General features: G+C 39.6%; 1 protein-coding gene across 2 annotated transcripts in view; it reads right to left on the bottom strand.

Moving 5' to 3' along the window:
• Positions 1–6853: 6853 nt before the first annotated feature.
• Paip2b (poly(A) binding protein interacting protein 2B) overlaps positions 6854–12886 on the bottom strand; it is a 32263-nt gene continuing 26230 nt past the window's right edge. For both annotated transcript variants that reach the window (XM_076833290.1, XM_076833291.1), the window contains 2 exons: positions 9418–9594; positions 6854–8167 (listed from right to left, as the gene is read on the bottom strand). In XM_076833290.1, the coding sequence (XP_076689405.1) occupies positions 8111–8167; positions 9418–9594 (234 nt within the window). In that variant the 3' untranslated portion in view covers positions 6854–8110. The remainder of the gene's footprint in view (positions 8168–9417; positions 9595–12886) is intronic.

The following is a 12886-nucleotide window of genomic DNA, read 5'->3' on the forward strand; positions in this document are numbered from 1 at the left end:
ACATCCCCAGCTCTTTGAGACAGGGTCTCAGTAAGTTTTTTAGGACCTCAGTAAATTGCTGGGCTGGCCTCAAACTTGTGATCCTACTTCCTGAGTTTCTGGAATTACGGGCATGTGCCACTCACCTGGCTTGTTTTTTTGTTTTGTTTTAATGTGTTCTTAGGATTAGGTTCAAGCAGTGTTTTGGTAAAAGTTTATAAATAATGAGACCTACTTATGTTCTTCAAATATGACCATCACTCTATTTGTGTAGACTCTATAATTCCAGTTGGACAGTGGAGGTTTTAGAAAAGAATAGCAGCATATCTTGACTTTCTTAGTCCAAGAACATGATTATTGAGTAAATGTTAGTTGAAAAAATGAAGCCAGATTCACTGGTGTCCATCTGTAATCCCAGCAATTCCTATTGAGAGGAGAATTGAAAATTGGAGACCAACCTCGGCAACTTAGCAAGACTCTGTCTCAAAGTGGAAAGGGCTGGGGATGAAGCCAGTGGTAGAGTGCCCTGGATTCAATTCCCAGTACTATACAAAAAACAAGTGAAAATCTCTCCCATCCCCCAAGTACTGGGGATTGAACCAAGGGCCCATGCCCAACAAGTGATCTACCACTGAACTATATCTCCAATCTCTCCACCCCATGAAGATAAAGTACCTAAGGTCAGATATGCTCCTAGATTCTATCACATTTAGTAGATGTGATAAGGTTTCAAGCAGGGTGTGGTCACATACCTATAATCCCCTTGGGAGACTGAGGCAGGAGGTCACAAGTTTGAGGCCAGCCTAGAAATTTATCAAGACTCAAAAAATAAAGAGCCGAGGATGTGGCTTAGTTTGTTCATCTAGTATGACAAGTAACAAAACTAAACAAATGTGATGAGGTTGTTTATTCTCATTAGTAAGACACTATTACACTAGTTGTAGTGCAGGGGCTTATTTTTGTGTGAGTTTCCTCCCCTTTAAACATACACTTCCAACAAGATACCAGGAGCAATTCATGGGATTTTGCACTACCAAGGCATCCAAGCCTATAACAGCCTCATGACAAGGCAAGAAAGCAATGAGCACTGGACTTAAATAAGGCTGGCACTGCCTTCATCTGTCTGATGTTAGCACAGCTCATCATCCAGACCAGTCAGCTAACACTCATGTCTTCCAGGTGTGATGAAGTGCTCTGAGTGCTAAAAATGACTAGGCCATTTTTTAGTTAGCAAAATTCAGAGCTGTACACGTAAAATATATCCACACTTTAGTACACTACACTTACAATTAAGTTTAGTGAAATTTAAAAAATGAATATACCATCCACATCTTCAAGGATGTTACAATCTAATATATCAGCCCTATAGTTAAAACTTAGAAATAAGTTATAAATAGGCAAGTCAACTCAGATTTTTCTCCCTAGCTTTGGCAAGAAATCAGGGCTCAAAGCAAAACCCATGGGCCCATAATCTTTTTAGCATCTAAAATCCTTGAAAGAAAAAAGTACAAAACACCAATCATCTCAATAGTCGTCCACACTAACCCTGTAGCCCCAGTGCCCAAGATGAAGCTTTGAATGTAATAGGCGCTCAAACTTGTTTAGTAGTTGAAAGACTGATAACAGAATCTTTTCACTTTTTTTAAGGTATGAGTTAGCTTTGGCTCAAACAGAAGTCAACTCTTCAGTTTCCTTTCTAGCCCAAGAAGTCCCTTTTACCACCTCTATTCAAAGTGTACTTACTGCCACTACTGGCTGAGATGTATTAAGAGCTTTCACTCATTTTTTTTTCTTGGTATCAGGGATTGAACCCAGGGGTGCTTGACCACTGAGACACATCCCCAGACCTTTTTGTATTTTGTTGGAGACAGGGTCTTTCTAAGTTGCTTAGGGTTTTGCTAAATTGCTGAGGCTGGCTTTGAATTTGTGGTCCTCCTGCCTCAGCCTCCCAAGCTCTTGGGATTATAGATGTGTGCATCCACACCCAACAATATTAAGAGCTTTCAGTGTGCTAGTCAATATTATAAAATTCTAATTTTCAAAATAGACTCAGGGTAGGTGTCATACCTTTACCAATAAACACGTTAAGGCCTAAGGGCCCTAAGAAAGTGGTGAAGGTGGGGTTCACTCAGGTCTGATTCCAAGCCCATGCTTTTACTGTTTTTTAATCTCATTTGGAAGGAATATTATTCAATTGAAACTAATATGTCTTTAGACATTAAAAAAATGACTCACATACCACACACACATACCCTACATTATGATGATACATAGTGAACCATCCCTAGGAAAAAAGTACCAAGGCCAACAAATGCACTTTATTCTCATTTATTGAGATTTTCAACAGCTGCCATTTGGTTTGTAGAGCAAACTTCTAAAAGTGACTTCTATTTTTTATATTTTTATGAAAATTATTTTCTTCAATTTTAAAGCACTATCCCTCCTCCAAAGTAGTATTAATAACTGCCATGTAAAGTTTATTTAGAAGGAGGGGGAAGCAACAATAGCTTTTAAACATTTATGAAACAGCAACAAAGTTCCAAAGTCTCAACCTGGGCCAGCTGGAGGTGCTATGCTGTCCCCAGTACCATCAGTACTTTACTTGCCATCCATACCAACAGGGGTGCCACACACACACCCTCTGACCTTCTGGGGGCTTCTTGTTCCACAACCGCCACTCTCTCTCCTCTCTACTTCTGCTGTCAGCCTTCCCTCTCTCCCCCTCCCTCCCTCCTAATGTGTCCAACAAAGGCAGTACAACTTTTAATACATGTTCAGCTTTGTAACTGGAGACATGCTACTTATTTAGGAAGTTCACAGATTCCCCCATTCATTTCTGGAGGAGGAAAAACATCCAGCACAGCATAGGTGGTTTCACTTTCTTCTCCACTGAGACACATGCTCATACTTATTAAATGGATTTATTAGATGCTTCAAAAGTCCGGATGTGTAGTAGACAGCACAAAAGTTTCTTATAAAAAAATGTTGCAAAATTATAAAAATTTCTGCAGCACTCGAGGCTCCTTCTGTGGAGCTTCTAGTGACAAAGCTGGTTCTGAAAAGTAATTCCTTTGACACACACAGTAGCTTCACCTATGAGTCCTATATATCTATGTTCAAAGAGTTCCATTTAGACCACAGGAATCTGAAACCCAAGTTCGTCAGGCTATCTGGCTAACAAATGTACATACCCATCAATGGGATACTACTCAGTAGTAAAAAGAACAAGCCACCAAAACATGTTCTATTTAGAGGATGAGCCTCACAAACATTATGTTAAGTGAAAAAAGGCCTGATACCAGAGACCACGTGCAGGACTCCATTGATGTGAAATATCAAGAAAAGGCAAATTTATACATGGAAGTGGTTGCCTGGAATAGGAACAAGGACTAATGAACATGAAGATCTTATTGGGAGTGATGAAAATGTTCCAGAACCAAGTAATGGTTATGGCTGCACCACTGAGTAAAGTCACTAAGACCACTGACTTGTAGAACATTTGAAATGGGTGAATTTTATGATATGTAAAATATGCATCATTAAAGTTGTTTTTTAAAAAAAGACTCCCTACCTCCCGACTACCCTTTAAGCATTATACAATTCTGAAGAGCTCACAATCAAAAGAACAGGATTATCACTTAATATTGATTTACACAGTAAAAACATTTTACTATTTTATAGAAAAAAATATTTTAGTAATTGTAAAATAGTAAAATGTTTTTACATTTTATTATCTCAGGGCTGGGGGATGTAGCTCAATAGTATGTGTTTGCCCAACAATGAGGAAGGCCCTGAATTTGAGCCCCAGCAATACAAAACAGAAAAAAATTTTCAATTTTCTGTAGAAATAAATAACCTAAAACATTTATTATTTTGAAAAAAAAAAAAAGGTAGCCAGTGAGAAGGTAGATTTGAGGAAGTAAGCTCAGCAAGTTTTGCAAATGAGACTTAAAAACAAAAGCAGCCTTTTAAAAACAATTCCCCCCCACCAAATAAAGATGGTGTCTCTGTTCTTTTAGATTTCTCTCACGTCCCCTGGAAGCAGGAAGTACATATCTCTTGGCTAATACCCTACAGAGATCAGTATATCCAGCTGTCTTTTTCTCATAACTTCTCTAAAAATGAAACTGACTGGGAACAGCAATGGGGGTTTAGAAAGTGAGAGCAGAAAGCCAAGTAATATGCAAGATACTTGAGTATTTCCTTGGGTAGATTTCCTGCTCCCCTGTCCCTGTCACCAGTAGCATGTTCAGTATGGGAGGTTAAAACAAGGGAGAAAGAAACTCTAAAACCTCTCTAAAACTGTGACCAAGTCTGTGGATGAAATTCACAAGACAGCAAATCAGGGTCAATCCTGTTCTCTCTGCCCATTTGCCAGTATCCTAGAGGAGATGCACAATATTTACAAATGGGTGCAGATCTCCAAATCTTGATCAAATTTTTCAGATCTCTACTGGTTCTCATACCTCAGTTATCACCTAAACCAAGAGATCAATAGCCTGTAATGCCGAGTTGCTCACTGAAGAAGGCCTGCCTCTTCCAGCCACCGGAGGGTGGATGCTGCAGGAATGCTGTTTCTGTGGGCTACCTCTTCTTTCAACTTTGCTTTCTAACCTGTTAATTACCAGCATATTCACGTGACCTCACTATGGCTCAGCCTCTCTTAAATCAAGATAAAACTTTTCGATATTATAGCAAAAAAACAATTTGGAAAATGCTTAGTATTTCACTAAAACATTTATTGTAAGCTACTGTTAGCAGGGTAAATTTAAAGACACCCTAACTGTTTTGACTTTGCAAATTAAAGTTGCTACAAAAATCCTTATCTTTATGCTCTTTCCAGGTCTGTCCTTATATGATTCCCAAAAGTAAACTAATGTACACAGAAACTGGCCCGAGGCTCAGAACTGCATGTACCCAGGCCTAGGCTATATCCTTGAATTTTCTGTTGCAGTTCAAATATCTTGAGAAATTCAAAAGATGTTCCTTTATTGTTTTTTTCCCCATGAAGAAAAAGAGGAATTATCTCCTTGTAGTTTTAGAGTCAAATAAATAATCACAGTAATCTAATAAATTAACACTGGGACCAGCCAGATTGGCAACTGTTAAAAATACTCCATTTCTATAAACTGTCAAACTTCTAGTTGCCAATTTTAAAAGCAGGAAGACAACAGTGGCTTAAATTCAACATCAAAACTATCACTCATAAACACAAGCTTTGCCTTGCTTGCACTCAGACCTCTCCTGGGGGAAAAATCTGAGATGGAGGCTCTCAACACTTCCCCAGGGAAGGGCCTACCAAACCCACATGAAGTTTCTGCTAAGAAGTTGGCAAATTAGGGCTGAGCCTGTGGCCCAGGGGATAATCCCTTCCTATAACCCCAGCACATTTGAGAACATGAAATAGATGAAAGAGTTGGGCCACAGGAGGAACCAGTGGAAACACAAGTCCTATATATTAAATAAGGGATCACCTTGCCCGCTGCTTCCTGATCTGGAGGGCAGCACATTCTGCATCTGAGGGGGACTGAAAAATCCTGCCCTTAGGTTCCAGACTCATCTGGTTGGGTTTCCTTAGTCCTGACCCAATATACCTTATGACACTGTGCTGAAGACAGACATCCAAAACAGCCAGCACAGAAGAAAAATGAGCTTCTTAGACCATGCCTAGTAGTTCAGTCTACCTGACATCAAAAGAACAAACCTTCAGGTTGAAGAAATGGTTACTCTGGATCCCTACAGAGCTTTTCTGATGGGTAGCCAAAGGAGAGTCCATTGTCCTCTTTGTGAAGATACCAGGATCTTGAAAAAGGGTCTTCCTACAATGCCAACACATTCCAACAGCCTTCAGCATTTTTGAGCTTAGATGGGCTAATGGAGACTAGAACAGGCACAGTAGCCTCAGGAGAGAGATTTCCCCTATTTATGTACTTCCAATGCCTTCTCTTTATTAGAGGCAACATCCTGGCTGAAAACTAAAGCTGGAATAAACAAGGCTTTTTATTCAGAGTCTTCCCTAAAAGAAAATTAACAATTTCATTCTCTTGAGGTAGAAGCTTTGGGAATATGCATGTTTGGCAATACATGTTCCCGAAGCTACTCATAGTCCTATGACATGTGACCTAGTGAGAAAGACCATTTTTCAAATGATTCCACCCTATAAACTTAAATGAGGAAAGATATGGGTTTGTATTTTAAATCTGGTGTTAGTGTAAACCCAACAATTTATGAGGCTGAGGAAAGAGGATTCCAAGTTCAAGGTCAGCCTCAGCAAGTAAAGAAACCCTGTCTCAAAATAAAAAATAAAGGACTGGGGATGGTAGCCCAGTGGTAAGAGTACCACTGGGTTCAACCCCCTTAGTACTGGAGGAAAAAACCCTGGCATTAGCCTGTGGATTCAAAAAAATCAACAACGGAGGCTGGGATATAGCACAATGGCAAAGTGCCAGCCCAGCATGCATAAAGCCCTAGGTTTGATCCCTGGCACCCTCCCCGATCCCCCCCTCCCAAAAAAAGTCAACAAGTGAGCTCATAAGAAAATGGAGAATTTCTTCAGCTTTCCAGACCTAGTCCTTTTCTTCCAAACTCTGTCCCACATCCACATACTGAATCTATACCGACTTTATTTCAAGTTATGTGATCTTGCCCTTATAGGCCTATCACACAGCAAGCAACAGTTATACAAAAGCCACTGCATCCTCAGATCTCCGCCACTACTCATCCTGGGAGAAGAGCCAGCACTAGACGTGCTCTTTCACACACACTACTACCTCCTACGTCTCTGTACACAAAAAGCAGCTCCTGGTGCCCAGTTTAGTCCTTAGATGTATCAACAAAAACCCTCAGTGAGTTATAGGTAGGAAAGACAACAGGAGCATACCCAGAAAGATCAACCTAGAAAACTCAAAAAAGATTTGGTGTATGGGAACAGTGAAATGTGAAACAGCTGTAACTATCCTGGAGGGTTGTGGACACAGTCATATGGGTCTAGCAGGACTCTTAGGTCATTTTTCAATTCCTCTGCATACTTTTATAAGGTAGGAGAAGCATCCAATCTGTGAGCTGAGCTTCTTACTCATGTCCTGAAAAATACACTTCCTTGAAAAGGTACATAAACTTTTCTGTGGGAATTAAGATACTAGGAGAACCATGTTGATGGGACTGGAGAAAAAATTAAAAACTGTCTGAATAAATTTTAAGACACAAACAACCCAAGATGCTACAGTAAACAAAAACCAGGATTTAAGGTTGAGTCTCCAAGCTCGAGCTAATGGCCAAAACAGAAGGCTTCTCACATGTTTTGGTAACATAACTTTTCCTAAAAACAAAGTAGGGCTGGAGTGGAAAGCAGATATGGGCAGAGACAGCTGAGGGCTGAGGTGGCGAATCAGCCCTAAGTGCCCTTTCACCTGTAAATGATGAGACTGATGGTAGCTGTAAACAAAGGCTTAAGAAGAGGACAACAGCAACCACAGGACTCTAGTGACAATCGCCATCATAGTCTACTCCTTCTATGTACAACTTTCATCAGAATGAAGAGTTACTGTAAACTAAGAACTTTAAGTCTGTTTTTTCTTGAATGGGGTTCAGAGCAGAAAGACATGGCTCCACAGGCCATTGGTACTCCCAGTTCACTGCAGAAACACCAGGGAACAGGAGAGCTGGGCTCCAGATTCTGGTTTGCACCATGTGTCTCCTCTGCTTGTCCCTCTTCCCATCCATCAACACTTCGCAACAGTCTTTGCAAGTAGCTCTGTGGGTATTTCTTGCTCCTGGTAGGTACACAGCAGGATGAGAAGGGTATTTCTTAAAAACCCAATATTCCTTGGTCAGCTTATTTTGTTTAAACACAGACAGTAGAACATTCCTGATAAAGGAAAAAATAAAATGCGATTTCCTTAATTCAAAAAGAGCTCATTAACAACAAAACAGGAAACTGCTCCAAAGTCAGTAGAACCAAAAGGAAATACTCAGAGGCTTGTAGAGTCACAGTATCCAGTTAAACCGAGGTTCCCCTTCCCGGCTGTACTCCCCTTGCCCACCCCACCCGCCTCTAGACAGCTCTGCCTTTTTGTGCATCACTATCCCCAAATGTGGGGACAGGCAAGTCCTCCTCAAAGGTTCTGTTGGCTCAGTACTTTACTCCTGGAATAAACTCCTTGGCATCCGGGTTCAGGTTACTTTTGCTCTGAAATAAGAACAAGAGATAATAAATCCCAAGGCAAGCTGTACTTTAAAACTTATTTTCTTCCTGCTTAAATTTTTTTTTTTTTTTTGTACTAGGTATTGAACTCAGGGCCTCATTCATGCTAAGAAGTGTTCTACCACTAAGATACACCCTCAGCCTCTCCACTTCCACTAATACCATTACCTTCCCCTTAGCCTTTAGGACAGAAAGAAAGAAAATTCCTTGTAACTCTGTTGTTGCTTGGCTGCTCTCAATGGCTCCTGACATACTTAGCCCATACTTAGCTCATTTTCTCCTTCCTGTTTGAGATTCTGTTCCCTTCCTGATGCTTCTCCCAATCTCATCAGAGGCCTTTCAGTTCAACTCCAAAAAGAATTTTCATTTCACAACAACAATCAGAACTCCATGAAACCGGTCTTGGTTATCATAATTTCTACTTTTTTTCATTTTTATTTCTTTGGTTATAAATATATTCACATCTCTGTTGTGAATACCCCAAAACTCAGCAAACTTCAGGGCATAATCATTTGAGACACAAGTTGGGTGAAAAACATAATGCATACAGAATTCTGACGTTACATAAACATGGAAGGCAAGAAATTTATTTATCTGGTCTAATTATAAGTGGCAAATGACCTCTCAGGAGTATACTCCTTCTAAAACGAACAGGCAATTTTTATGATACAAACATTCAGAACTTAGGTTTATTAAATACAGACTTGGGTGACAGTAAAGAGGAAGATAGCAGCAAGTGATCATTTCAGAGCCTGTTTGGAGGTTCTAGCAGGGGAGCACAGCTGCTCTAAACTCTTGACCAGAGAATGGGCTTCCTCTACTGGGGAAGATCATCCTCAGTTTGCAGCTTCAGGCAAGACACACATAGAGTAGTGAAGGAGGAAGGGACACCATCTAGCCAGATCAGCAGAAACAACCCTGGTGATAAATGGGGTGACATGTCACAGCCAGATGGCCCTCAACAGATCATGTGAAACCAAACCTGATCTTGAGTATTCAAATTTATCCTTCATCTGAATAGTTTTATGAAAAGCCCACTGGCAGGGCAGGGGAATGAAAGTTGGGATCATGTCTTCACTGCACCCTCTCATCAATGCCCATCTAAGTGGTGAAGAAACAGCAGCTCAGAGGGCTCCAGAAACTTGCAAAAGATTGAGGGCCAGAAAAACAGTCTGTGACTCCAAATTCTACATTCTTTTTACTCTGTCTTATATGGAAACACACGTGGTTCTTACCAAAATATCTTCAGAATTATGGTCATCCCCGACGGACAGTCCATTTAACTGCTGCTGCAACTGTCCCATGGCCTGCGGCAGGTCTCGTGCAGGAATAAACCAGTCTTGGTCTTCCTCATCCAGCATCTCCTGGAAGCAGCGGTCCAAAAAGTCTTGCTCCTGCAGCTCCTCCTCCACCTGGCATGCAAAGGGAGCACCTCAGATATCCTATCCAGGGGACGCATCCCTACCAGGAAGCCCCCAATCCTTTCCTTCAGAGGTTATTGCTCTGAAGCTAAGATGAATGTGTATGATTTTAAGAATTAAGATGCTTGTTATGATTGGTTAGGAAAATCACGATTTTTAATTTTTAGCTGAATTTCACCAACAATAAAAGAGAGAAATAGTTATTAAAAATTTTAGGTCTTTGGGCTGGGGATACAGCTCAGTTGGTAGAGTTGCTTTTCTTGCATGCACAAGGCCCTGGGTTCAATCTCCAGCACCACAAAAATAAATAAATAAAATAAAGGTATTGTGTCTACCTGCAACCAAAAAAGATATTTAAAAAAAAATTTCAGGTCTTCACATTTCTTGTAAGACCTACAATATGTACCAGGTATTTTCCATTTCTATGGCCTTATGGAAAATCATTTGACAGCTTAAAATTCTTTTCCCAGTCTTGTTAAGAAAGAAATTCTTAAATTTCCCATTTAATAGGAAATATGTAAAAGATACAGAAAGTATGTAATTATTGTACTACTTAGATAGTGGAGATTAAATCAAAACTAATTCTTAGTTCCTGGCCCACTTTTCTAGTAATGAGACCCCCAAGGCAGAAAAGTAATTTCAGAACTTCAGAAAGACACAAAAGATACATTGTGGCTGGGTGCAGTGGTGTTTACCTGTAATCCCAGCAACTCAGGAGGCTGAGGCAGGAGGATTGCAAGTTCAAAGCCAGCCTCAGTAAAGGCGAGGCACAAAGCAACTCAGTGAGACCCTGTCTCTAAAAAAAATACTAAATAGGGCTGGGGGTGTGGCTCAGTGGCCTAGTGCCCCTGGGTTCAATCCCTGGTACCCGCATTCAAAAAAAAAAGATACTTTGTGGCAACCATGTCATCAATATAGTATTGATGGCAATACTATTGATGGCAACCATGTCATCAATATAGTATTGATGGCAACCATGTCATCAATATAGTATTCTCTCAAAGCAAGAAGAAATGTATGAATGTTTAAACAACTCCATATTTCTTAAACTCTGCCCCAAACTAAAGCAATAAATACATCTAGAATATTTTACACTTCTTTGCAAACACTGTTACTCATAGTAAGCTCTGCAGATTTTCCTGTGACTTTAACAGGCTTCCTGCCTCACATTTGGCAAATTCCTTGCCCGCATCCTGATGACAAACTCACAGCTCACTAGCGCCACCACTAGAATGAACATCAAGCAAAAAATGATTTTTCAAATTAGCCTATACAATTCACAAGTCACTGGTGATAAGATTTAAGGAAAGGATTTTAACTTTGTAATTAGTCACATTTTTAAAAAATGTCAAGTGAATTACATAGTTATGAAGTTATTAAAATAACCACAACAAAATATTTCCAAGCCACAAGATTTAACATGACTTTGTGTTTGAAATTTCCTGGAATTTTCTTGCTCCATTCTTTTATATATTCCCTTTCTGAAGCATTTTACTTCATATATTTCTCTTTCTGGGGGTTACTATGTAAAACTATTTCCTGAACTGTAGCAGTAAGCTGTTTTCTTTGTATAAGAGTTGGGAAATTAGGGCTGGGGTTGTAGCATTGCCTAGCACATGTGAGGCACTGGGTTCGATCCTCAGCACTACATAAAAATAAATAAATAAAATAAAGGCACTGTGTCCATCTACTTACAAAAAAAAAAAAAAAAAGAAGAAGAAGAAGAAAGAAAGAAAGAAAGAAAAAAGAAGCAAAAACAGATGGGAAAGTAATACCAAATAAGTAATACCAAGACTTAATACCAAATATGAAGAATACCAAACAAGAAGAAAAAAAGTCACCTTAATTTCAACACTCAGACCTGAATGGAGATTACTGACATTTTGGAATGTACCTACCCTACTCTTACTAGACACCATGGGAAAACAGCAGGACTTAGAGTAAAAAGTCCCCTGATAATTAGAAATGTACATACAAAAGAATCATAAGATTTAAAAATTCAATAAGCATTCTTCATCTCTTTCCACAGTGTAGACAGGGAGTAAAAGCACATTTTATACACTACATATAACTGTTTTTTTTTTGCCTCCTCCAACCCTTAACAATAGGCATCTTTTCTTCTTAAAAATTCCATGGAAGCCGGGCAGAGGGTATAAACAAGCCATTTACAATAAACTGGTATGTTTAATCTTACTTCTTCCCTTCTTTTCTCAGTTATACTTTCTGAAGACGACTGATACTATTTTTATTGGAACTTAATTCTTTCTTCTCTCAAAGCTACATTTCAAATTCTTTCAGCATCAAATTCTTTTTTTTTTTTTAAAGAGAGAGTGAGGGGGGAGAGAGAGAGAGAGAGAATTTTTTTAATATTTATTTTTTTTAGTTATTGGCGGACACAACATCTTTGTTTTGTTTGTGGTGCTGATGATCGAACCCGGGCCGCACGCATGCCAGGCGAGCGTGCTACCGCTTGAGCCACATCCCCAGCCCTCAGCATCAAATTCAATGAGTTATCAAAAGATCAATGTCTCATTCCTAGTTTTGGGAGCTTGTATGGTGTTCTGCATACAATGAATCTTGAGTTGAACCTCAAGTGAGAAGACATTGGATTCTATAGCTGGTAACCCAGATATAATATCTTCTAGCATATGTGAGGCACTTTCCAATAAGAAATCTGAGAAAACAGAATAAGATGAAAACAACTTGATTGTGGTAAAAACTGTATAGTTCACATTGGTCAAACAAAGTGACCTATAGAGGTGTAAGCAGAAATTACATCAATCAGATCTGAGATCCTAAATCTTCCTGCTCTCGAGGAGTTCCAAAGTTTCTCTGAAATACTCAATCCCCTGGCTTGACATCACATACCAACTGGAAAATAATGTTACAAAACTAGTATTTCCTGTAAGATATTAGGGTTGGGAGAATTCAAGCAAACAATCGTTTACCTGCTTAGCCTTTCTAAGGGCCTGGCAGGATATAACTGTCACTGCTTTCCTAGTTCTGAAACAAGTTATAATTTTTAAAGTTTCTATACTATCTTTCCTCAACCTCTTTGGGTGTGTGTGCATGTTTCTGTAGGCTGCTAGGTTTCCAGTACTTTTCCAAGTACCCTGCCTCAGTTTGCTATATTCTTAGATACAGAAGCCCACATCTGGCCTACAGTGTAAACATCTGGCTCTTAAGTCCCAGTCCTAATCAGCAGGGTTAAGAGCATGTCAACAAGTATTATCAAAGCCAGGACAAATTGTTTATGCTTTCAGCAAACTTTTTTCCAGTCAGA

This window comes from Callospermophilus lateralis, chromosome 14 (genome assembly GCF_048772815.1).
Source record: "Callospermophilus lateralis isolate mCalLat2 chromosome 14, mCalLat2.hap1, whole genome shotgun sequence".
Classification (NCBI taxonomy): domain Eukaryota; kingdom Metazoa; phylum Chordata; class Mammalia; order Rodentia; family Sciuridae; genus Callospermophilus; species Callospermophilus lateralis.